Consider the following 26,650-nt stretch of genomic DNA (forward strand, 5'->3'; position numbering starts at 1 on the left):
CTGGGCATAGTACAGTGATCTGCAGCTGGGGTGAGGCTGATAACTTGTATCTCTTATGAAGTAATAATGAGTGTATATGTCACATTTCTACATTTGTATGTATTTGTTACATTGCTTTGCTGTATAAAGTGTCCCACAGACAGTTTATCATCAGATTGTGGGTGGGGGCCTGTCATGTGGCAGTGCCCCCAAAATGCACAGAGACATGTCTGCACTTTTCCAGTTGTGTAGAGGGTCCCTACCCAGCGCTGGAGAGGGGATGTGCAGGAGGGGCTGGGACTGCAGGGGTGCGACTCTGGTAATCTCCCAACTATCCCAATTTTAGGGGACTGTCCCGCTATCCTGATAGTTGTAACTGCAATTCATACCCAATTTCGGTGGCACAGTTCTGATTTGCAGATCTCAAAAGCATAGGAGCTGAAATGGGCGGGGCTTTGCCAAAAAGTGGGTATGATGAGCTCCTTCCCTCTGTGCTCCTTCAAACGTGCACTCTAAACTCACCTCTTTCTCAAAGCCTACCAACCATCCACTTAACCCCCATCTCCTCTGTTCATTCTCCCATCTCTCCCATTCCCTCAACTGACTCCTCTTGTGCCTGGTCTGTTTAACCCTCCCTTAGAATGTAAGCTCGCATGAGCAGGGCCCTCTTCCCTCCTGTCTCCTTACCCGTTCTTCTGCTCCGTGTCTATTGCATCTGCCTGCCTGGAGTTTCTGAAGTATTGGTACTTTTGTTTATTGTTCTGTACTGTTATACCCTGTATAGTCTACTCTTTCTACTATGTGCGGCACTGCGGAAACTTTGTGGCGCCTTACAAATAAATGATAATAATAATATAATTGTGCGGAAAGAGGGTGTGTTTGGCTGTATTGGGTGTGTAGTTTTTTAAAACACCTGTGGTGTCCTGTATATATGATGGTAAGCTTACCACGTAGTGTCGCATATGAACATCAACAAAGATAATGGCCTGTTCGGTCAAACCCCCTATACCCGATAGTATGGGTCTTCCAGGGGGTGTCATTTCATTTACAGAGTTGGTATCTTAGGTGCTTTTATCTGTAAAAATTCATACTCCATTTTAGTACTTGTTCCCGACAGATAAGTTTCCTCTATACTTTTGTTATACTCCTTTGTATACTGAGCAGTGGGATTAAACATTAATTGCTAATAGCAATTTGTGTCTTTCAGTTGTCTATAAGCCTCCTTTTTGTACTGCTCTAAAGGCCACAAGACTACATTACTTCCTTTGTCTGAAGGTTTGATTATAATGTCTTTGTCAATCTTTCATTCCCTGAAGGGCCATAGTTTCTACCATAGTTAAATACTTAATCTGATGTCTGACATTTGGTTGGCATAGCAGTTTATCTAAATTTCTAGAGACTAAGAAGTCATCATCATCATCATCATCATCATCACCATTTATTTATATAGCGCCACTGATTCCGCAGCACTGTACAGAGAACTCATTCACATCAGTCCCTGCCCCATTGGAGCTTACAGTCTAAATTCCCTAATATACACACACAGACACACTCACACAGAGAGAGATTAGGGTCAATTTGTTAGCATCCAATTAACCTACTAGTATGTTTTTGGAGTGTGGGAGGAAACCGGAACATCCGGAGGAAACCCACGCAAGCACGGGAAGAACATACAAACTCCACACAGATAAGGCCATGGTCGGGAATTGAACTCATGACCCCAGCGCTGTGAGGCAGAAGTGCTAACCACTACGCCACCGTGCTGCCCATAGATCATAGATCTTTACTTGAGGGCAATTAATGTCATAGGGGAAATACTTGGAATTTCTCTTACAAATGGCTCTCATTGGTGTTTGTGGAGAAATATCATCTTGATGGAGTTGTTCCCTCATGAATTCCTCTAAAATTCCTACAGCACCTCGTTCTTCTACTGTAAAAATCTCCACCTGACTGGACATAAATGATGGGTCATTCACAAGTGTCCCTTGTAAATTAGGGGAGATCAAATTTGGTTGTTGTTGAGAAACTCGAGAAATCATATCTGGTTGCTGAGACTCATTACTGTATTTTTGGGCCAATAATAGTTTTCAAGAAAAGAGTTGTAAGTCTATTTGCGGGGATCAACTTTATCTGTTACATTCCCAAAATTGATGAGGATGCTGTTTTCATGTGAATAGATCGAGATAATATCTGTTATTATCCATGCACAGCTTTATAGTAACAAAAATGAGATTTGTGATTGTACCATTTTCAGCAGGGCTGTTTATTATGTGCATACGAGATATCACCTTGTCCCCTACACATCAGTTGTTGTCTATCAATCAGTCTTTATCATACACACTTTCAACTATCAGTGTGATAATCTACACATTTCTACATCGTTACTTCATTCATATCATTCACTAAAAGCTCTTAATCTTGATTGGTTCTATAATCAGTAGTGGAGCTGTGATTGGTGGAAAGCTCGATCTTTTTTTATTCAGCCGACTGAGAATTTGTCTGTACCTGGACGTGGCTCTGGAATTGAACTGGTGGCTACGTGCACAGTTTAGAGGCCTGATTAGGTTCCTTCGCATGGGAGGGAGAGAACTGGTGCAGGTGGTGGTTGCTAAGAGTTCAGGAGATTTCAGAATATGAATGGCACTGGAGACTGGCAAGAAGTCTAGAGTAGCAAAACAGTGACCAGATTTAGCAGGAGACACCAGGCTGGACCTGGATTGCTTGACCGGACAGGAACCGGAGTCCTGGACTGGACATCTGCACAGAAACTGTACCAGGTTTGCATCTAAGGAATCAACGTTGCACTGTCAACAGGTTAGGGCTCAAGGAAGTTCTTTTATAGTAACTGCTATCCCCTGATTGGAGGCTGTGGTCAGCTGAGTTCAAGCAGCACTCTGACTGGCTGAGAAGGTGCATTTGACCAAATCCAAGATGGTAGCATCCATGCACTGGTTTTGGAGAGATCTCTGGAGTGGAGACAGACTGGGCAACATCCTGCAGAGAGATCGGAGACCAGCAGAGCCTGAGGACACTGAGAAAGACAGCGGAGGGTAACAGGACCTGCGAGTCCCATGCGTGACACTGAGCAATGTCTGCTGTCTCTGTACTACCCCAGAGTGATGTAATATAGAGACACTTCTCCCTACTGAGCAATGTCAGAGTGTATGTATGTACATAGAGTACTGGTGGCTTACCTGATAATAGAAAGAAGCTAATAGAACAGAAGTTTTCTAAATTGTAGCCATCAAGCTGTTGAAAGATAAATTACTGGGACATATTCAATTAGTTCTGGCGACTGCATGTGGTTGCACAATTCCCATTGTCACAAAACAGCAGATTTCGGATGTGAAGGGAAATCTGCGATGTTGCGGTACCAGATTGGCACTTTGTGCTCAGCATTGCCGGACCCAATTGAATAAGCCCCACTGTGTGTAAGCAGATACTTATGTTGCAAAACAAAGTACACAGTATGAATTTCCTGTAGCCAAAATGTCAGTATGACCATGATCTTTATTTAGCAGATGAGTGACACAGTTGTGACTAAAACTATTGGTTTTTTTTCCCAATGCTGCACCATTTCTTCCCAAACAATTGTTGAATTCTAGAATTATTTTGATGCACACTTATTGCAATGGACTAGACACTAAAAGTAAGCCAACTCCTTGGCCACTCAAATTACACTGAGGATGCAGAGGGGAGGAGTCTGTAGGTTAAATAAATAACTGTTCAAGTGCCAACTCCTAGCTCCCTTCATCCCACCCAAGGTAAGTGTCCTCCAGAGAGGAGGAAAGAGAAAACTAGTAATAGTCGATGCTTTACACTAATACTGAAGCCAAAATCATTGACACCTTTTAGGAACTGTTAGATTTCACTTGGTATTAACCATGGATGTAAAGTACTGTTCAGTGTGTTCCTGACCTTCCACTGCCGCTCTGTTATAAAGTACAGTAATAGCTTCCTACTCTACTACATGCCCAAAATCCATTGTTAAATGATCAGTGATTGCCATATAAATGGAGAGGATTAAAGAACTGTTTGCACACCAATATCATTCCAATCACATCACAATGCCCATCAGCCATGCTTGACACTGAATACTACAGTGGTTTCCCCATATTAGGGATTTAATACAGTGGTTATGTATCAGTCATTTAAAGAATTGTCATTATCTGGTGAATTTGATTGACTTCTAGCAATGCCATAGCCTACTGGATAATTATAGCATGCATTGAGAACATCTATATTATATATAATACCATGTGCAAGAGCAGCTGTAGTCTTCAATTGGCTTAACCCAAAACCGTACTTTAACCCAAACATCTACACAACAGCCACAGATCCAACACCCACCTGAAGATCCCCCTTTCCCAGCAATGATGGGACACAGGGGTCTGAAGTGGGTGTGAATAACCCAAGAGCCCCAAGTTGGAGAAATGTGATGTAGAACAGTGTCAGCTTTTCTGAACCATGTACCTCTGATGGAAAATGTTTACAGAGTAACCCCCTAAAGGGAGTACACTTCTTCCAAAGACCCAGTTATGTCTATATGTTCACCAGGTCTTACATTAAGACAACAACCCGTCCAGTGTGATTTAAGCCTTTTTCACGAAATGGTTGTTTTGAGATTTACATGTGGAATTATCCCCTGTAGCTGTATCTAGACTCTTGGGTGGTTAAGAAGCCAGTGTATGATGCCCAATCATTAACACGTTGTATGTTTCCAGCAGACTGGCCAGGGCTTCGTTGGCACAAGTATGGCAGGCCAGTATGGTTGTTACACAGAATCCAAGTAGTCCACAATTATACACAGTTCAAAGAGTCACTGCAACAAATGACAAAATCCACACAATATTTTACACTGCAAGAGGCTTTATTACATAGACTTCAGATCCATGAACATTGTGCATTTCAGGAAAATACCACCAATCCCAAAGACTCCAACTGGTGGCTAATCCACCTTAGTGCAAGTAGTTTTCTGCTAACCCTAAATACGGAATATAAATATATTTTATGTGGATGAGATACAATCAGTTCTTGCTTCCTAAATGAACAGACAAGTTGTATTAGGTGTAAGAACCAATATATCCTGGTGTAATACATGTACCAATAGTATATACACATGAGACCCTCGTCCTTCCATTTCCTGCCTGCCCCAAACCAGGTGACCCATCACCTACTCACAGCAGAGGCAGCCATGTTTTAGATGGAGCCAATGTAGACAAAACCTCACCTATCCATTCCCTGGGAACCAGAGGCACGGCCCACTGTGTGCCTCCTACCTCAGTGATGCCTCTTGTTCCTAGTCCATGGTTAGGCTGCATTCTCATGGGTTCTACGGCTCCCTCTGCTGTAAGTGCAGATACCCATCATCCTCCTCCTGATGTTATCCAGGATACGTGTGTAGGCAAGAAGTACTTTACCACTAAAATAAAGTATCAACTTCACCCCTTTAAATATCTCAATTTGTATAATACTGTAATGATACATAATATATTAAACCGTCCGCTACCTCTGATCAACAATGGTTCTGTTAAAGTGCACTTTGAATACACCATTAAAGATTATTCTCATTAAAGAATTCACTAGAACAGTGAGATTTCCAGGATCTGGTCTGTTACTACTGCTGTATAGAAATAAGAATTCTCTGTATGAGACATCTAGTGATGAGGATTAGCAGACTGGTACAGAAGTTATCATCCAGGCCAGAGGAAACGTAGAGCTGGATAGTGCAGCATAGACGGCATTATAAGATATTGCTCTGAAGTATAAAGCTCAATTCCGGGTCGTCCTCTGCTTAGACCTATGAAAAAAAATACAATTATATCTATTACAAACATCTCTAATTAGACTGAAGCTTAATATACATGGGGGTAATATATACAATAAATGGCTGCAGCTGTAGATGATCCATATTCTACTATATTTATAACACATCTCATTCATATGTCAGAAGTGGATTAATGTGGACACAGACTAAGCATTTGGTTATCCCTCTGTCCCTCCTTGTAATACTTCACAATTGGCTTCATTAACATGTCACAAAAACTACACTCCCATACATTCCTGGGAAGTGGTTGGATTTCCCAGTACTAGTTTTTTTTTTGGGGGGGGGCTCAGTCCAACACAGGACCAACACCTCATCCTGGCTCTCTGCTTCTGTGGTCTAAGGCTGGGTCTCAATGGTGGTCACCAAGTACCCACAACACTAGGATTCAACGATTTCCTTAACCATAAACTGGTTGTGTTCATCTGGCTAGGTCAGTAATCCCACCTGCCTTCAGAGAGAAGTCATGGAAACATGACCTGTTGGGGTGCTGGTGTTGAGGAACACTCATTTTAGGGGTTACTGCACTCTTGTTGGTAGTTATGGTACCCCCAGGAACAGTGCATGACTGGATTTCTAGATCAGAGGATGACTCCCAAATTTACACTTCCCTTTAACTCATCTCTCCAGTCTCCCCATTAAAGCAGAGGGAGGCCATCAATGTGTCCAAACACACTGACCACACAGAGGCCTTTGTCTATAACGGACAATATGTCCGTAAGTGCTTTCATTCCCCCGGGCTCCTTTTAGATAGCAAGCTTTAGCCAGAAGTAACATGAATCAATCAGTCATCTACCAGAGAACACTGGAGAATGTTACATGGCAAATAGGGTGAGACATTCACACGCCGGTAATATGAAACATAGAATTCTGGTATAGAGTATGTACAGATATGAGAGATCACCATGACCTGATTAAGCAGAGCAATGTTCTCTAGATTATCAGCAAAAGGAAATATTCTGCAGAACATGAACTGCTGGGTTCTAGGTGTAAGTTTGTTCTCCCTTTCCCAGGACAATAAAATATATAAATAGTCAGAAGCTACCTTCAAATCTAAGCCACAGTGAGGGATCCCCCATCAGTTCTGTTTTTTGTATTTGAAATACACGAACGTGCCATCTTGTGTCCTAGAAAGAGAGAGGCAGAATACATTTTAAAGATCCTCTGGATGACTTCAGGCAGAGTAGTCAATAAGAATAGAGCAAGTGTCAGTTAGTGGGAGATGGTCCAATAGTTTAGTAAACAAATGAATCTTTATATTTGCTTCTAAACTTTCGTTTCATAGGAATGGTCTTGGATGTATTAACTTCTATATTGTTGATATTGATCTTCATTACACTGGTTTAAAAAAAAAAAAAAAAAACAGGTCTTGTGGACAGGATGACTAAACACTTTACAAAGGTTCTTTAAAGGTTACATTGATTGCGTCATAAATGTTCTACTAGAACGTGGCATGCAAATTGCTACACAACGTCTGTATAGGAGACTCACACACTTGTCTGACGTGGAAGAGATTCTGTCCACGTTACTCCAATATTTATGGTGTCAAGAAACTGAATTTCTGCAACAACCACCAAGATCCTCCCTGGAGATACTGACCAGACTTCCCATAGCACAGAATTTCTGTAGTCAGATCATTTCCTAAAGAAGTTCAGGGAAGATTGCAGAGCACCAAGTCCAACAAAGCCCATTAGAAAAAAGAAGCTTCATTTACAGCTCTGGGTCCATGAAGCCTTTAATCAACTACAGATGTAAATACATTGAGGACCCCACATAATTTGTGACCTAGATGACAGAATTAAAGGGATTGGACAAAACTGAGTTTGCCAATCCCACGAGACTGGAGGATCAACCACATGGGCTATATATGGGCGTTTTTAGTATTCACCACACTATACAGACCGTACATATCTACTTACACATTTTTCTCCACGGTACAGGCTGGACGTTCTAATCTTTTGCACAAAGCATCTACGTCCGCACATGGCTGTTCTTCATCCACGTTCATGGTTATATCCAACTCAGTCAGGCACTTGTTAGCATTAACAGCAGCGAGGATTTCATCACAGGAAATATTGGTCAGGTCACCGTAGCCGACTCTACATAAACAGATATGACCCCATTCAGTTCCACCTTTAGTCACCAACAGCCACGTTACAGCTAGAAGTCATCAAGGCACCATCAATATGAAGCCAAATGGTCTACAAGTTCTGCCCTCATTATTAGTTACCTTTAAATAAGCTAGCACAAGGACTTTACACTATTCCTAGATAGGTCAATATTGCAGTCAGGTTTGTAATCTAGTATTCTAGTCCTGTGAGCCTGTATAAACCATCACAAAATTTATAAGGAAAATTACAAGTCTACTAAAAGCCTTCTGAATTCTATGGCCAAATACACATCCGTCCCTTCCCATGTAATACTGCTCAGTCAGTGATAGACGTGCAGACAGGGATATTAAGTTACCTATGGGTCATGTGTATAGTTCATGTTGTAGACATTATCCATGCAAAGGACATGATCAGATAGGTGGGAGAGCAACTCTATGGCCACAGCTCCCTGGTTATGGTTTCTGCAGTCCCTGTGTACTATATATTATTCATTGTACAGATTGCACCACACCTCCTGCGGGGAACAGCCAGGATCTGACTCACAACTGGGGTCAGGTCAGTAACCTTTATTGCAGTGTGGCAGTTTACAATATTCTTACCTCACCACCTGCAGGTGACAGCTAGTCTTTCTGAGCGCCTCACACAGAAGTTTTACACCAGGGTCTTGAAATTGGTTTCCTGCCAGATCCAGACTGGTCAGAGACCGAGTCGTGGTAATAAGCGAGCATAGGTCAGCACAGGAGGATGAGGTCAGATCACAACCATACAAACTGAGAGACAAAAGACACCTCAATTAGTATATTACTTTATAGCTCTTTTGCCTCCAAACTGCTTGAACGGGTTGTCTACAACAGTCTCACCTCCTCTCTCTTCTCACTCACTCCTTGACCCGCTTCAATCCGGTTTTCACCCCCTCCACCGAAACTGCCCTCACCAAGGTCACTAATGACCTTTTCCTCACCAAATCCAAAAGACACTACTCCCTTATCCTTCTTGACCTCTGCCATCTTCGATACTGTTGACCATGCACTCCTTTGGCAAACTGAAATCTATAGTCCTCTAACACTGTCCTATCCTGGTTTTCCTCAGCTACACCTTCTCAGTCTACCCCACCTTCCCTGTTATTGTTCCCCCAAGATTCCATTCTTGGCCCCATGTTTTTCTCCCTCTACACCTCCTCCCTTGGTGTCCTCATCTGCTCCTTTGGCCTCCAGTACCACATCTATGCCGACAACCAATTTTCTCTTTCATCCCAACCTCTCCCTTTTGTTTCGTGCAGTCTCTTGGCCATCTCATCTTGGATGTCCCAACGCTTCCGTAAACTCAGTATTTCCAAGACTGAACTTATTGTCCCACATCCCATGTCTTAACACTACCCTCATGTCTGATGCCTTGTGGTCATCCTTGATCTCCTTCAAACCTCACATTCTGTCACTCAAAATCCTGCTACTTCCACCTTCAGAATATAGCCAAGTTATGCCCCATTCTCTCCACAGAAGCCATGAAAACCCTTGTTCACTCGCTTGTAATCTCTCACCTTGACTACAGTAACCTCTATGGCTTAACAGATTCTCACCTTGACCCTCTTATGGCCATCTTCAATGCGGCAGTCTGCCTCAGTTTTCTCTCCTGCCACTCTCTGCTGTCCCCCTACAACAGTCACTACATTGGCTCCCCATGGTCCACAGAATTAAATTTAAACTCCTCACCTTTAAAGCTCTTAATCCTCCCCTCCCTACATCTCCAATCTCATCACTACCTACACTCCTAGCCATCCCCTCTGCCTGTGACCTCACTGATCACCTCTTCCCACTCCCGTATCCAGGACTTTGCCCGGGCTGCTCCCCAGCTGTGGAACAATCTTCCATGATTCATCAGGTTAGCATCTACTCTCCAAGGCTTCAAGCGTGCCCTTCAGACTCACTTCTTTATTCAAGTCTGTCCTCCTAACTCCCTTGTCCCGGCTCTCTCCCCAGTTAGTACCACCCTATTTGGGTCCCCTCCTTTCCTTTAAGATGTAAGCTCTCAGGAGCAGGGCCCCCTTTCCTTGTGTGCTCCTACTATTCCATCACCCTCTGTACCTCTTGTCCTGCTTCCCTAGCCCTGTTTTAAGCTTCGACCTACTTAGATGATTTCTACCATCACTATCGCTCATTGTTCCAGAAATAATTTAATTTGCATTACCATGTTACCTGTGTATATTTATATATTTTTATTCTTCACATTGTTCTTTATGTATCATGTTGTGTCATGGGTCACTGTTTTCTGCATATGTCATGTACAGTGCTGCAGACCCTTTGGGATTCCTTATTAAAGATAGTAGTAAATAATAGTTACCCCACTGATAGCTATGACCCAGTGAAGTGCTATTTAAATCACTTGTCCAATGTAGTCTGGCAGCACAGTAATTATGCTTCATAGCATTGAGGGGGGGGGGGGGGGGGGTCTTGGGTTCAATTTCTACCAGGGCCCTCTATCTGTAGAGTTTGTTGCAAACATGGCAAGAACATACAATGTACAGTGATTTGACTAATGGGGACCTGGAGAGATGATGTCAACATGGCTGAGAGGAGATGCCAGAGGATGGACATGTAGGTACAGTGGGTATAAGAGTCAATATGTAATTGAATATGTCCACCATGCTCTCATCTGTCTGCAGCAGGTTGCCCTGTTGGAGGAACAGGCTTGTCCTGAAGAAATATACTAAATGGGGTGGGAGCTTCAAACACTGGGGCTAGTGATGTCACAGCAACTCAGCTGACTGCAGTCTCACCTTTTTTTCTTGTATCAAACCAATAGTACACCATACTGAAGTAGGAGGGGCTTCAGCTGTCTGTATTGCAGTAGGGGGGGGGGGGGTAAAATGATGTATTAAAGCTCAACATTAGATATAGTCTTCTAGCACCTCAGGAAGATGCTGAAGACACTATGTGTCTGGTGGAGAGTTAGGTTTATCTACAGCTGTAAAGTACACCCAAGTCTCACCTCCTGGATGGTACAGCCCAGCCATCAGTCCTTTACAGAAGTTTTACTCCAGTCTAGAATACCATTTACAGTATAGATCTCACCTCAGCTCACGTAGAACACAAGCCGGATCTTTCAGCGCATCACACAAAGGTTTAACCACAGAATCCTGAAGACTATTCCAGGTTAGATCTAGTTTGACCAGAGATCGGTTTGTGGTAATAACAGAGCGGATATCATCACAGGAGGACGAGGTCAGGTCACAGTGAGACAATCTGCAGAGAAGAGAGAAGATCATTCCCAGCCTCAACCTGTCCCTTGGAACCCATTATATATGAAGAGCTTCAGTCTGAGGTTACCTTACACAAGTAATGAGATTACATCGGATTTCTGGTTCTGTGGTACATAAATAATGTTACCAACAAGGTCTTAGGCGGTAACTGAACGATAGGGTGACCAGAGAACCGTTCCTGACAGTATGGAAAGAATGCTGTACATTGTGTTTTATATTATGATCCTTTAATAGATCAAAGGCTCCTTCGCACTCACGTATTCCAATGATAAACTAGGACATAATGGAGTGGTCTTCACAGAGTCCACCACACATCTGCACTGTTTGGCTGGCTAGGGAGTAATACTGTATAGTTTGGATGCTCCAGGTAACACTACTATCCAGCCTTGGAATTGTCATACACACCCTACGTTACATTCCATTCTGTGTTATCTGTTCTGCAGACCTCCATTCTTTGCATGATTAAACCCAGCTATATGCAGCTTGGCGATGTCCAAGGGCAGTGTCTAGTACCACTATTGGATGCATGTTTATAATTATGGGAAGTATAAAATTAATGAGCGAAATATGGCTGCAGACTGTCCTCCCCAAATAGAATTACAGCCTGGGAGTCACAGAAGTGTCTGTATAATGTATTTCTGCAGGTCACAATAAAATATTGCCATTACATAAGGAGCAAAGTGTCCTGTAATATGCATTTAGTGTATTCTTTCTGTACAAAGACAACAGTTACAATATTAAGTTGTACATCTTACACAAGCTCCTTCAGGGTACAGCCTGGATCTCGGAGTCCCTCACACAGAACTTTTATACCAGTGTCCTGGAGATTATTATAGGTCAGATCCAATGTGGTCAGGGATCGGTTTGCAAGTAATACCGAGCGGAAATCCTCACAGCATGCCGAGGTTAGATTACTCTCATGTATCCTGCAATGAGAAGATGACAGCATGTGACCCGACGCATTTCCAGCCTCCATTACCAATCTGCCATACTGGAATATACTGTGGGATACTTTAGAAGTGTCCTCTAGCCACCATTTTAGGATTTATAGACGATTAATGTACCTCATGCTTTGTCTTGAGCCTTTTCAGTGGTAGAATTACAGCCTTTATGACAGAACCTTTGGTACATATAGTTTTGCCATCACAGTTCCCAGCTAACCTACGGCAGGGTACAGCCTCCATATCACTATAGTATAATTCTCACCTGAGCTCCTTCAGGGCGCTGTCTGGGTGTCGGAGTCCTTCACAGAGAAGCTTTGCTCCAGAGTCCTGGAGATCATTATCACTAATGAACAGTGTGGTGAGAGATCGGTTCACAAGGAGAACAGAGCCGAGATACTCACAGCAGGCCGGGGTCAGTTCAGAGTAAGACATCCTGTGGGCAGAAGAGAAGATTATCTCAGAGATAGTGGCTGCATCCTGTTCCCCAGGTCAGGGGATGGAAGCACCAAGCATAGCTTCACTACATGGGTGAAGACTGGAGGCAGCCAACTCCCCTTCCTACAATTACAAGCTCAAGAGGATCAACCATACATTCCTCATTCAGCCCCCAGTCACCTGTTCTTTACTGCCAGACAATGGACTAAATGGTAATAGCCATCAATTTACACACCACAGCAGGAGCCATAAGAGCTACAGCGATGTGCCAAAACTAGCACATCCTCATGATTCACCAACACGTCTGTATTAAACCCCAACCCACCTTTACCTTGGTTCTAGGGGTTGTGTAGACAAAGCAGTGATTCATTAACTACAATATGTATCTGACATCCACATCTCACCTCCCTGAAAACACTGCAACAGCTGCTGTACATAGAGGATATGAATACTGCTTTTCAAGTACACTTCCCACCTACATTTCAGGCAGGTGCTGACAGAGTCACCAATGAGAGGTGTCCCACATAGGTTACATAGTCTTCTCTATTCAGAGAAACAGCAGGTGGGAGTAGCCAAGAGGGATTCTCATAAATATAAAGACTAATTAAAGTTGTATTAGTCTTCATTGTGCTTTACATATCTATCCATGGGTAAATGTTTACTAGGTGTGTATATATTATATGTATACAATATTGGCCACCAACAGACATCACAGGAATGGACCAATAGCATATTATTATAACACTGCTATGCAGTACAACAGGAGGATACCACAGAAAGGTAAATGCAGCTGAAAAGACAATAGTCAGGGAATGTATTAGCCAAGTAGCACACAAGTCACCATGCTCAATTACTTTGTATAGTGACACACAATAAGCAAGGAGCACAGATTAGGAGCAGTATTAAAGAGTAACTGATATTTTGGGGTGGTATTTCCCAGCACTTTCAGATCTTCCTGTTGGTATGTGGTGGCCAAAGTGTTACTGAAACTAGACAGAATATCCCTAAAGGACAGTTCCTAAGAATCAGGAGGAATTGTACAACAGGTGAAGGACATTATAGACAGACCTCAGTTATTAGAAGCAATTACATAAGGATATCCAGAGGATGGTAGTTTAGGGATCACCCCCATATGCCAAAAAAAAAAAAAAAAAAAAGGTATGCAATAAAGGAGGTTGATGGATCTCTGCTCATCACTATACAATTCATATTCACTATAAAGAGATTTTAAAAACCAGATGAGATTAAAACCATTCCTAACAGATGAGCTACGGGTGATTTAAGAAGCCAAGTAAATTGGCTCCAAGTTTGTTTGCAAAAATAGGGGAGCTACAAATGCCCTGAGTTGCTGATTGCCTGAGTAACCCAAGGGCCATTTTAAAGGCTGACAGGATAATGTACTAGTTGCCTATATGCAGCACACAAGAGGACTACTAGTATCAGCTGCAAGGTTACTCATTAAAATCAATTGATTTAATAAACTATTGCTCCACTTTCATTACCCATCTTATAGCAGGAACAAAGTACATGGTCCACACCACAACCTCTCTTCACGTTATGTCATTAGAGCATAGGCAGAATATAAGGAATAGGAAAAAAAAAAACCTGTCTTCCAGAACATGTTAGCAATTGTCATGGAAAAGATTAAAAGGGCCAACAGATAGGCCATAGTCTATTTTACTTGTTCTCAATGGGAATGAGAAGTGTTATTTATGGTCACCCCACAGGGACTTAATGATGCAGCTGACCCAAATCCTTTATAAAGGTTTCCATTATAGAAGTTAGTTTCTTATCATACACAATTAAGTTGAAAGTCACTGATCAGAATATACAAGTACAGATGTGTAAAACCAGGCACTCAGATGGGGGGCGCTGTTGTACTTTCCAACATAGACTCCATGTCTGATAAGTCACCATGACCAGAGTTAGTTGAGGAGTGACATGTCATACAAAGGGCACCGAGCCCATATTGGAGGAGCAGGATTAATGTGTAATGGATATTTTGAAGCACTGTGTCCTTCACCCCTCACTGGTTCTTTAACAATAGGTAATATTTAGCCAACAATCTGCAGGTTACAGCACAGATGTCTGTATCCATCACACATTATACCTCTGTATCCTGCAGCTTATTATAGAAGTTACAGTATAATCCTCACCTCAGCTCCTGCAGGGTACAGCCTGGGTCCTTCAGCCCCTCACACAGAAATTTGACTCCATCGTCTTGGAGTTTATTCAATGCCATATCCAACTTCCGTAGAGAACGGTTAATTTTAATAGCAGAGCCAAGCTCCTCACAACTGGATGAGGTTAGATCACAGTCATCCAATCTATAGATAAGGGACAGTTACAGTAGTATCATGAGATCAGCATATAAACCCTGGTACAGGCCATCCTTTGTGGGGCCCTGCCATTTATACACTCCATAGTAAATGTAGAGTATATTACTCACGTCAGCTCCTGCACGGTACAGCCTGGATGTCTCAGCCCATCACACACAAGTTTTAGTGCACAGTCCGCCAGTTTATGATGTCCTATGATGAGTTTGGTGATTGTCCGGTTGGTAGAGATAAAAGAGTGAAGATCCTTAAAGAAGGGTGGGGTGACTACACAAACCTGCAGCCTACAGGGATATACAGAGACAGAGGGTTACTGTGTGGTGCCTCATCAAGAACCTACCATTACTGTACAACAATGGACACCTGATGTTTGACCCAACCAACTGCATGGCTCCCCGAGGTTTACTAGACTTACTCTAATTCCTGGATTTTACTGTTGGGATTGCACAACCAGGAAACATATCCACCTTTTTCTGCATCTTCTGGAAATCCACATCTTGTAAAGCTGAAGAGAAAGGAAAGATTGAAGATGGGTTTAATACATAACATTAGGTTTTACATGTAGACAGATACCCGTTATCTCAACGTTCTACCCAACACGGGCCCCGTTCTGTGGAGAAACGGGATGGAATTCACGAGTCAGGTTATGGAGTTTCCCGTCTATTAACATAACGCTCAATTCAGGAGAATGGTTGGGATTGAGAATTCTTATATTGGGCATTGATCTGGCCACTCACTTTACAAACATTTAGTTATACCATAGTAGAGGCTTTGTAAGTGGAAAATGCAAGTTGAACAGAATGTTCAGCAAAACGAAAGGCGCCCAATGTTAATGTTTAGCTGCTTTATTGGTGGCTGATAATGAATCTACTTACCAGCAACAACGATAATATATTAATCTGCTACCTTATGTATCAAGTGTTCCCCACACCTCAGATTGTAATTAGAATAGACAGGTCACCTTTACCTTCTGCTCTGTTTGTATTCGAGTGCTGTACACTGAGTGAATCCCAATATGCTGGCACTTAATTTGACTTTTTAATTCATTATGTATAATTGGAAGTTTTCCATAGTAATATTTTTTTTTTTACCACCAGCTAAGAAAAGTTCAGTGCTAGAAACGTTTCTCCTGTTTAGCAGAGTATGCAAGAAAGAGTCTTCTCAGAAAGCCTTAGCGCTTGAATAAGGCAGAGACACTGAACTGCACCCAGTGTATTTGGTAATAATCCCAGACAATGGCAGAGATCTTTCCCCACTAGTTATTGTCTGTAAAGTAGAGTCATCTACACTTACCCCAAAAACAAAATAACCCCCTGTAATGGCTTAGTGTGACTGTTTTACAGTATATAATGGGAGAGGACGTTGGGCATTTGCAGACTAATAATGTGGAAAATACTTACGATAACTTTGAAGCTCTGTGAAACAATGGAGATAATATTTCCAAGTCTCCGGGCCGTAACAGATAGTCCTCCAATGAGATTGAGCAATAACCTTTAGCATCAGCCAGGCAATAGAACAGCTCTCTGGTACATATGTTTTCCATGACTCCAAAATATAAACAAGGACTAAACAACAAGTCTTCCTGGTGTAATACACGGTCTCGGAAAGCCTCATCTTGCATCTCATAAATGCAGTGAAGCGCGTCATTACAAAACCTAGAGGGTTTTCCACCTGAAATCCACTTCTCCAGGGCAGGTTTGGCTCTCAAGGTAGCATCACATCCCACACCGCTGGTGAACTCCTTCAATTGCTGCTCATTGAGCAGACCACAGAGGAATCGCACAGTTTGTGTAAAGTGCGAGTGATGGGCAGACTGCTCGGATAGAGAATTGCCTTTACAGACTTCAGGGTGGCCTTCTTTATTCTTGGTTTCCTCTACCAGCACATAATACAGTGCAGCAAAGAACTCCTGTACGCTCAGATGACTGAAGCTGTAGTAGATGCTGGTTTCAGTGTCCCGGTGAAAGATGTTCTGGTTTAGAAACACAGACTCCACCTCTGATAGAGCAAGTCCATATCTAGCAAGATCACCTTCCTCAAACCAGAGCTTCTGATTCAGAATACCATTGTTGGCCAGAGCGCACAGCTTCTTTATACAGGTGTTGATAAGCTGTTTACCAACATCATACTTGATTGAATTCTTCAGGTACTGCAAATATATAGAGGTGGCTGTTTTACAGTGGGCCAATGTGTCATGTTTCACCCCTTGTTTCAGTATGGTGCACACAATCCAGCACATCAGCGGGACAGAACACATGGTCAACAGCGCTTCATTTCCTTTTATTCCAGCAAGAGCCTTGTCTGCGACTTCTTTGTTCTTGAAAAAGTTGGATATATAGTCCTCAAGATCTCTTCCAGTAAACCCTAGAATCTCCACGGAACATGGAGGCTGGACATAATCCTTCAGCTTCTCCAGGGAAAATGCTCTAGTGGTTATCATCAGTGATGTTGCATTAAGCACTTCCTTACAAAATAAGGACCTTAGAAGGATCTCTTTGTGGGTCTCCTGAAAAGGGTCTTGATACTCCTCATAGTTATCCTCCAGAGACCATCTCAGCTCATCAAAACCATCAATAATCAACAACACTTTAGCTGGATCCTGAAAAATGGCTTTAACCAGATCATCTGAACACTGCATATTGCAGGTTTTGGCTAGGAGTCCAGCAAGGTTTATGTTACCAGTGATCCTGTTGATTTCTCTACAGCTCATATAAAAGACAAAATTAAATTTGTCTCCATACAGCTTCCCAGAGGCCCAGTCTAGCATCATCTTCTGGGAGGTCACAGTCTTCCCAATCCCAGCAGGTCCCTGCACCACCACAGTTTTGGGAACAAATCCATGGACATCAGGAACATACAGAGCCTGGATAGTAGTTGGGGAATATTTGTCTGAAGATGTGTTGACCTCTGCCTGCTCAAGTAAAGAGCCTGAATAGGGTAATGAATGGTCTTCACTCTTCACCTGTATGGCACGTAGCCTGGGGTACTGCCTCTCAAGGCCAACAATCTTCCCTGAACGGAGGTTATTCTCCATAACGCGTTGGAAGCCATCTTTCACAGAGGTCACGTACTTCAGTTTCCAGTCTGTATGAGAGAAGAGGAATTAGAAACACGTCTCGAAGAAATATAAAAGATACCTACAATGCAGTGACCCCTGACTGTTGAATTGACAGTTGTCTCACTGGGTCAACAGAAGGAGTCTCATTAACTATGCATGTAAATATTTACATTCCTACTGTATCTCAGGAATAGTCTCCTTCACTAGAAGTGTCCTGTATACCATCTATCCCATTACTGGAGCTTGATAGGTGTGCGAGCTACGCAACATGTAGATGGTCATGAACACATGGGTGGATCACCACAAAGGATCCACAACCAGTGAGGTCTTAGTAAGTTTGAATGGAAGTCATGAACATGCAAAGCTTTGACTAGCCTAGGTATTTTAGAACCTCCATAGAGGCATATTGGGCAATACTGAGAAATTTTTATTTGTTTCAACTAGGTTTACATATCTATGTCACTAAGGACAATTACAATAGGTCTGAGGAATAACGTTGGGTAGACAGAATAAGCATGCCATCATATTAAGCAATTATATGAGATGTGTTACCTTGTACAGAAGAACTGGCCATGATGTCAAGACAGATGGGGACCAGATTTGACCTCAACTGAAAGAAATACAGAATAGACATTCAGTGGCTTATTATATATAGGATACATTACTAATGTGGATACATCAGGATTGGATAAATCTGAGGAGCCAGGTAGCCAATGTGCTTAATGTCCTGGAGTCATTTCTCATGATGTCCATGGATGATGAACATCTGCCGTGGCATCTCAATGTGACAGACTCCTGAATTCTACATTATATTGTCCACACCACCTGAGGTTCAGACATACCTGTGTGAGAGGGTATTAGAAACCAGGAGGACTATGTAACACTATATAGCACATTGTACTGGGTCATAAAATAATACACAAGACATCTATATGGAACATAGATACAATATGACCCTCAGACCTACACATCTGTATATGCAATATTTCAGTAGAAGAAGCTACCACCACTATGCGGGTGGCGAGGACAGGATGGAAATGTTGGAATAAAGTAAACAATGATGGAGGGAGCTCTGAATTCCCCAGACTGCCTGGTTCTAGGATGCTGCTAGCTTATAGAATGAAGAGCTAGAGAAGGCATCAGTGAGCAATGTCACCCAATTACACCGTGCAGGGTATCTGGTGACCCCGACCTTTATTAGCCCTGGAGATCGGCTGACATAGGAGCCAGCAATAATGGCCAGAGACCAGGTTTCTGCCATCTCCAATCAGATGCTCAATGAGTGCTCCCCTTTTGCCACATGCAGCAAACCATTAACAGTGCTGGAACAAGACCAGATTGCAACATGGGGAGAGAAGATCCTACCCTAATGTCATGAAGCATCTCCCCTCACAAACAGTGAGACAGCACAGGCCATGTAATACCTTTCATAACAACCAGAAATGTATGCAAGACTTCTCTAGGTGGCATTTCATGTGCAATTTACTTTACATCAAACCACATGTACATGTATCAACTGAGTACGAGCCCACCACCCTGTACCTCTGCAAACCCTTAAGAGGTGTTCTAACATAGGCAGTGTACAATAAGGGCGTGTGAGCAATTGTGAACAGATTCAGACTGGGATATAGCTGAAGATATGGCTGAGAAAGCCGTTTTACTTACGGGTGGTCAGGGGAAGGTGGAAGCAGCGGATGATAAACACAAGAACTAGGTTTTATTCGAGGTTTGCAAATTATTCACAGATGCTTATGGACACTAGTAGTCGTCCGGCAATAGATTAGGATTTATCGAACATGTTGTAGCAAAAACAATTTTCTTTGCACACATGTTGAGAAGTTGTTCCTATTGTATTAGTTAAATTTGAATAACCTAAAGGATGCCTCATAGAAATCGCATTCATAAAACAAAGTTTTGTACATGTTAGCAAGCTGCATGGAGGCCAGTACTTGTGGGCACAGGCTGGCACACCACACCTACACCAGGGGGAGGCACCCATCCCCCTTGGCATAGGCGCGGTTCTAGTCTGTTCACAAGCACTGCCTCACACCCCACCCTTGTGCAGCGCTGGTCAACAGATCTTTGCTTTTGGTACGCTTCAGACACTGCCAATACCTCCTTGTAGATTTTGCGGTCCCCTTTACAGGGCATATATTCTGAGGGGTTTATGGGAGGTAGAAGCAGTTTAGCTCACCAACACCCAATCACTCAGACAGAGCCACCCCCACATCATGCAGCAGTAATAAGACAATGTTCCCATTCATCCATCTTATACAGGTTACTTGTACAAGCTCTGTACCAGAAGGGTTGTAGGAGAAAGGACAAAAATACAATCCATAAACCTACGCAACAGATCCTTATTCCACATTGTCAGTAACTTATAAGCCAGGTCCCAGTCCTCTGTCTATGGATAATAAACTTACCGAGAAGCGGTGGAAAGCTTTATACAACAACGATGTAACCGCCTCTGGTCTCCCCTCTCCCTCTGGGATACTTGTTCTGCTGCGTAATCTCTTCTCTCCCACTACTCCCCCCTCCTCTAGAAGGCTCCCCAGCCAACCCAGACAGAGGCTTTAAGACAACACCCACTGAAGCCCACAGTCAGACAGAGGCTGTTCATACTGCTGGTGCTCCAGCGCCCAGATAATTTTACATTTTAACCCTTTCCTACAATCACCAGTCCAGAGACAGACTAGGAAGTAAATGGCCATTTGAGCATGTGCAGCATCAGGAAGTTAGATTGTTAGCTCCACCGCAGTAGTAACTGATGGGCTTGCATAAGGTACTGTAGAATATTTTGGCATTATACACAATCAGTACATGTATATAACTGAATGCTGCACCAGGACTGATAAAGGCACAGCAAACAGGATTGCAGACTGGTAAACTCTTAAACAGAGTTACTCCTGTAGATGAGAATCACGCCCATTTACACCCTGGAAGCCCATAATTAGGAGTTCTCAGCAAGTAAATATTTTAATTTCAATGCAGGTTTGCATGTGAACTATTACCTTTACAGACACCAACTTTGTGGGGACTTTCTACTGCTGGGATGACTTTGCAATAAATATTTTATACATTTCAAAATAACTCAGTCTGAGCTCAGCAAATACATCTTGGCCTCCCCCACAGGATGACACACCCATCTGCTGAAGCAAATCACACAAAGCAGGCTCTTTCTTCCCCATATAGATTACATGACTCAAAAGCACACATGTGCCCCACTAATATACATACAAACTACTAAAAGTTATTCCACACAGCCCACCTCAAATACATAGGTGTATAGAGAATTACACAGATGTAACATATGTAGGGTAATATATTGCACATGTACCATGTCCAGTAGTTACTGCATAGTGCAAATATAGATATATTACATAGCTATATATAATAGATATTGTGTCATATATCCACATGACCTACACAGAGAGGTATACACACACCTCCAATATATATTAGATATACTTTTATAACATTACATTTACCCCATCTCTATATAACCCAGTTACTATATATAATGCAGACATTACATTCATGCCATCTTTACATAACTATAAAATACATATATATAAGTAATACAGACATTGCATATAACCCTTCTCCACATAACTCAGCAGATCACACACAGCTCTCACCTGTTCCCAGAACTATGATGCATCTGACTCATTACCCCACTGACACCTCCTCTTATACCCATCCTCGGCCACTAGGGGCCGCACACACGATACTAGATGTGATATTTGCGGTCCTCACTGTGCGGCGGACATTTTGTTGGAGACCAGTGGCTAGAAGTGAATCACTTACACTGCTGGGCATAGTACAGTGATCTGCAGCTGGGGTGAGGCTGATAACTTGTATGTCTTATAAAGTAATAATGAGTATATATGTCACATTTCTGCATTTGTATGTATTTGTTACATTGCTTTGCTGTATAAAGTGTCCCACAGACAGTTTATCATCAGATTGTGGGTGGGGGCCTGTCATGTGGCAGTGCCCCCAAAATGCACAGAGACATGTCTGCACTTTTCCAGCTGTGTAGATGGCCCCTACCCAGCGCTGGAGAGGGGCTGGGACTGCAGGGGCGCGGCTCTGGCATATCTCCCAACTATCCCAATTGTAGGGGACTGTCCCGCTATCCTGATAGCTGTAACTGTTGGGCATCAGCAATTCATACCCAATTTATGTGGGACAGTTTTGAATCGCGGACCTCAAAAACATAGGAGCTGAAATGAGCGGGGCTTTCCAACAAGTGTGTGAGATTGGGTGGAAAGTGGGTGTGTTTGGCTGTATTGGGTGTGGCGCTTGGGCATACCTCCTCCCAACATTTGGGAATCCAGCATCGAGACGGGACGCGGCCACATTACTATGGGGGGCATGGCCCACACCCCAGGGGGCACATATAGTGCTTTTGAAGCTCTAGGCTGCCCTGCATTCCTCTTCCATCCAAGCACCTCCATTGTCGTGTGCATCAGTGCATGTGGTGCCCGGTCACTGCTGTTCTGTCATGCAGAGTGAACATACAATACCTCCCATATTTCCCACCCGTGGAACAAAGCTGTCGTGAATAGGATAGCGGGACAGAGCCCTCATGTCGGGAGTGTCCCGCCTACATCGGGACGGTTGGGCAGTATGGCTTTCATAGATTGGCGGCCTGAGCTTATTTTGTCCCAATTCTGTGGTCGTAAATGTTGGTAGGTATGACAATGCGGTAGGTATTTTTAAGGGTGCCTAGCACTTCAGACACGCCCACAGTATGGCGTGATAATGTGCACATAGAGTCCCGAATTATCCAGTGACGATGTATGAGCATTGGTGCTCAACAAAGCTGCGTCTCTCCCGGGTGGCCACTCCCCTTGCGCAGAAGCTGGGGGGCCTTCATCATGACATTGGCTACTTTTAACTGTTCCAAACATTGTTTAATTAGTGAGATTCGACTTCACACCTTTCCCTCCTTCGTTAAAGGACGCCCATCCTGACGTAATTTATTTTTTATTTATTTTTAAAAGTAGTCTGTAGTAGTAGTTTTTTGAGATGTTCTAATTCTAATAGGATTCTTTCCCACTCCACCATCATTCAGCAATGGGTACGTTTAGCTAAAGAGGCATGACAGTAAATAAGCCACAAAATGGCGTGGAATTGACTGGTCCACCTTATATACTGCCTTACATAATAACCTCCTATTAATCTTCTATACGTAACAGGCAATGTGTTTCTTAATCACTAACGTTTACTGTTGTTATTCTGGTTAAAAATCCCCAGACGCCATAACTGGGCTGTGATCCAAAATGGAGTCACTGCCATCGCTAGCGCAGGATAATGGAGTCTGAGAAACAAATGAGGCGAAGATGTAACTGTTTTTTTTACAAAAAGCAGTGGTGTAATAATAAATAAAAAGGTAGTTATTTAGTAACTTATTGATACTGAAAGGACAGAGGTTGTCAGTCTCATGAGTTAGGTAAATATATATAGGATTTGCATTCATGGCCACTGAGGAATGCTATCTGTTTATCAGGCTAGGACCAAGCCCAATCAGGTCAACATAATTGTGTATTCTCTTCTAATGATAACATTTATGATGTAAGCTCGTTGCAGTAATGCAGCCCTCTATATCTATATGTAAACGTATAATGAAATACCTGTGTCTTGCGGTAGATGAGACTGGGGCCAGATTTGGACTTTCAGTTGCACTTGTTAAAAAAAAAAAATGTTGAAAAATAGATTTAAAATATTAAATGATAAAAACCTCACACATCAAAAAAATGCTTAATGCAAAGCATGGGAAATAATATCGCGCCAGGGGTTATCCACCGTAATAGAGTTATCGCCAGCGATAACCCTTTATTGTTTAGGGCGAAGTGAGAAAAATCTCCAGAAACACCCGTTTTTGCGGGGATTACTGCTTTTAGACCTTAATTGTCTCCAGAGTCGTTGTGAGCAGTTTGTCAGGAATCCCACTCACCATCTCATCACAACAGTTGAAAAGCAGTGCAAATTGTTCTTTAAATAAGGCACTTTTTTTAATGGTTAAAGGTTTTGAATTTTTTTTTTAACTATTTTTTTTACTTTTTTTTTTTTTTTTATTATTAGTGGAGTTGAAATCCTAAATCTGTAGAGAGCGATCATCTAACCCTTACAGCTCCGCAGCAGTAATCAGTTGCCCGGACATATATTCTTCGCAGGTTGCAGCGATAGCGGATTTTTGTATAAAAAATGATCAGCGCAGGTTGATAAACTGTCCCCTAAGTTTTCCCATTCCTGTGCCGACCTTAGGAATGGTTGGCTTAGGAAAAATGACCCTCATCATCCCTGCTTTATTCATAGACAATGAATGACGCAAAATGTGAATTTATAGATATGTGCGGGATGGTATCGAGTCCTTTTCTGCTGTGTCCTCTTCCGACCAGAATGTAAGCTCTCTAGTACGCAGCTACCATTTGTTTTTATGTCTGCCTTTATTTCGCCAACCTCGCCTGTCCCTGTTTTATGTATATCCTGTTTTACCCACTGTCCTTTGCTGCAGAGCACAAATCAATGATGATTATAATAACTCTCCGTTCTGGTTTCGTCATAGCTGTATTTCTTGGTAAATCGGGATGATAAGAGATTTTTTTTGCTGCGATAAAAAGAAATCATCTTTATATCGCCAGAGTAGGGGACTTATAGATAAATAGACCCCAAAGTGTTGCATTAAGGGTTAAATCAGAGGGGCAGTTGCGTCAACACGTTTATTGCAGTGCATCAGTTCCATAAATGCCCCCTCCCAGTCTCTTTCTGCAAATCAGGGGTTGGTCAGTGCAGTCTGTTCAGGTCAGGACGATATAACCTGCATTTTAGTTCTACTATTAGAAAAGGAGTATACTGCTCGGAGCTCGCTGGCATGTGGTTATCCCTGAGCATTCTGTGCACAGAACAGCGGTATAATATGTCATTATGCAGCTGTATCTCACTAGAATGTGATCTAAGGAGAATTATTTGCTGTTAGAGTTAAACAAAGTCCTGAGATTTGGAGTGAGAGGGCTTGGGTGTGGTCACCCCCCCCCCCTTCTGCACTGTGGAAACTTTACTGAGTAACAGGGAGTTATTTTGGGTTGGCGGTGAATCCGCGTATGGTTGGAGGGGGAGGAGGAGAGTATGACTCAGGGATGCTGGATTTGTGGTGAGAGAGAGAAGTGGAGAAATACAAGATACATTCCTGCATCACTGCCCAGGTTCAGTGACTAACTCTGTCCGGATAACTGGGGGAAATCCTGGACTAGGGGAGAGTGGAATGCAATTCAGCAGTATCACGTTTAGAACTGCTGGTATAGACACAGGGGCGGTTTATGGATTTACTGGGCCTGTGTGCAAGAGTAGTGATTAAATTATTAGACATTTAATACAGAGACCCAACGTTACATTATTCATCATCATCATCATTTATTTATATAGCGCCAACATATTCCGTAGCGCTTTACAATTGGGGACAAACATAATAAACTAATAAACAAACTGGGTAAAACAGACAAAGAGGTGAGAAGGCCGCTGCTCACAAGCTTACAATCTATGGGACAATGGGAGATTGACACACGAGGTTAAGTCTACATTTTGCAATTTGGCCCAGCCAGACTGCAAAAGTAAAAGTGACTCATAAGCTAAATGAACCCGTCACACAACAATGTTGGTCAGGGGGCAGCCGTCCCGCGTGAAACTGTGTAAAAGGCTAAAGGTAGCGCTAAAGGTAGCCCCTAGAATACATTAATAACACCCATTAACCACACGTTAAATTAAAAGTCCCCACACTTTATGAAAAGTGATCCCATTTTAAATTAATAGCCCCCCATGTTCTCCCACCAGCAGCCACATTACATCAATAGCCTCCCACCCACAAACCTGGCAGGAATTAACCTGATCACATGACTGACTTACATCATAATAAACCTTTGTGATGTCACTCAGCTCTGGTATAAATCTGATATGTATAGAACAGTCAGTTATCAGCCGACATCTCTTGGTATAAGGTAAGTCTATTTAACCTAAATGTTATATGAAATGATGCTAAAATCATTCTTTGTCAGTAGGTAAGGCTACAGAGTGGGGGAGAGGCAGGTTAAATACAGTAGGGGGATGGAGGAGATGATTGTTCAGTATATTTTGTGGTGGGGATAGTGAGTATATTAGACAGGGGTGAACCATCAGCCCCCCATTTTCCTCACCCCAATTACTTTAACCTGCCCATTGAATCTCTGATTCCAGCCATGACTCTGTACTCTTCTATACTGAAAAATATTCTTCTTACTAAAGGGTCTAGACATCCCTTTGTAGGAAATTCCGGCAGCATCCCATAACCCCCCTCCCTCCCCTTTTTAGTATTTCGGAGCGTAGACCTTAATATTTACCAAACACATGCTTCAAATTCTGTGTAATGTCCTGACCAAAATGGACTTGTTTTTCTTATGTGCCGCTAGTTGCATGAAATCCAAATACTGAGTTTGTTTGAATCAACTGCTTCTTATGTAGAATATGAACTATATATATATATATATATATATATCAGTGCATTTTTTGTAAGAAAAAAGGTGCCAGACCTCACAACTTGTTAATTTTTTATTTAAAAAAATGATATATTCAGTTCTTAACATAAATTTAATTTATTGTATTTAAGGCAAATATTTCTGTAGTCCTCTCTTTCTGTCCCCCTCCCCCGCATCCTGTAGTCTGTACTCAC

At 42.5% G+C, this 26,650-nt stretch overlaps 2 protein-coding genes across 2 annotated transcripts in view; both read right to left on the reverse strand.

Moving 5' to 3' along the window:
• LOC142095293 (NACHT, LRR and PYD domains-containing protein 12-like) overlaps nt 1–21,606 on the reverse strand; it is a 37,227-nt gene extending 15,621 nt beyond the window's left edge. Inside the window, exon 1 of the mRNA XM_075178251.1 lies at nt 21,582–21,606. The gene's annotated coding sequence lies outside the window, so the exon portion shown is untranslated. The remainder of the gene's footprint in view (nt 1–21,581) is intronic.
• On the reverse strand, nt 4,831–20,475 carry LOC142095295 (NACHT, LRR and PYD domains-containing protein 12-like). Its single transcript, XM_075178253.1, has 13 exons — nt 20,367–20,475; nt 18,496–18,553; nt 16,286–17,969; nt 15,301–15,390; nt 14,999–15,169; nt 14,706–14,876; nt 12,377–12,547; nt 11,926–12,096; nt 10,983–11,153; nt 8,514–8,684; nt 7,723–7,902; nt 6,849–6,930; nt 4,831–5,779 (listed from the first exon to the last, which is right to left on the reverse strand). Exons 2-12 carry the CDS (start codon nt 18,515–18,517, stop codon nt 6,882–6,884), a joined length of 3,051 nt encoding a protein of 1,016 aa, XP_075034354.1. The 5' UTR covers nt 18,518–18,553; nt 20,367–20,475; the 3' UTR covers nt 4,831–5,779; nt 6,849–6,881.
• Nucleotides 21,607–26,650: the final 5,044 nt, after the last annotated feature.

The sequence above is a fragment of the Mixophyes fleayi genome, chromosome 6, assembly GCF_038048845.1.
Source record: "Mixophyes fleayi isolate aMixFle1 chromosome 6, aMixFle1.hap1, whole genome shotgun sequence".
NCBI classification, from domain to species: domain Eukaryota; kingdom Metazoa; phylum Chordata; class Amphibia; order Anura; family Limnodynastidae; genus Mixophyes; species Mixophyes fleayi.

Excerpts from the sequence above, each read along its gene's own strand:
- LOC142095295 (XM_075178253.1), bottom strand. The coding sequence starts at position 18,517 with ATGGCCAGTTCTTCTGTACAAG. Across the intron at positions 15,391-16,285 it reads CACAGAGCTTCAAAGTTATC|CTTTACAAGATGTGGATTTC; the intron begins GTAAGTATTTTC and ends CTTTCTCTTCAG. Across the intron at positions 15,170-15,300 it reads AGTAAAATCCAGGAATTAGA|GCTGCAGGTTTGTGTAGTCA; the intron begins GTAAGTCTAGTA and ends ATATCCCTGTAG.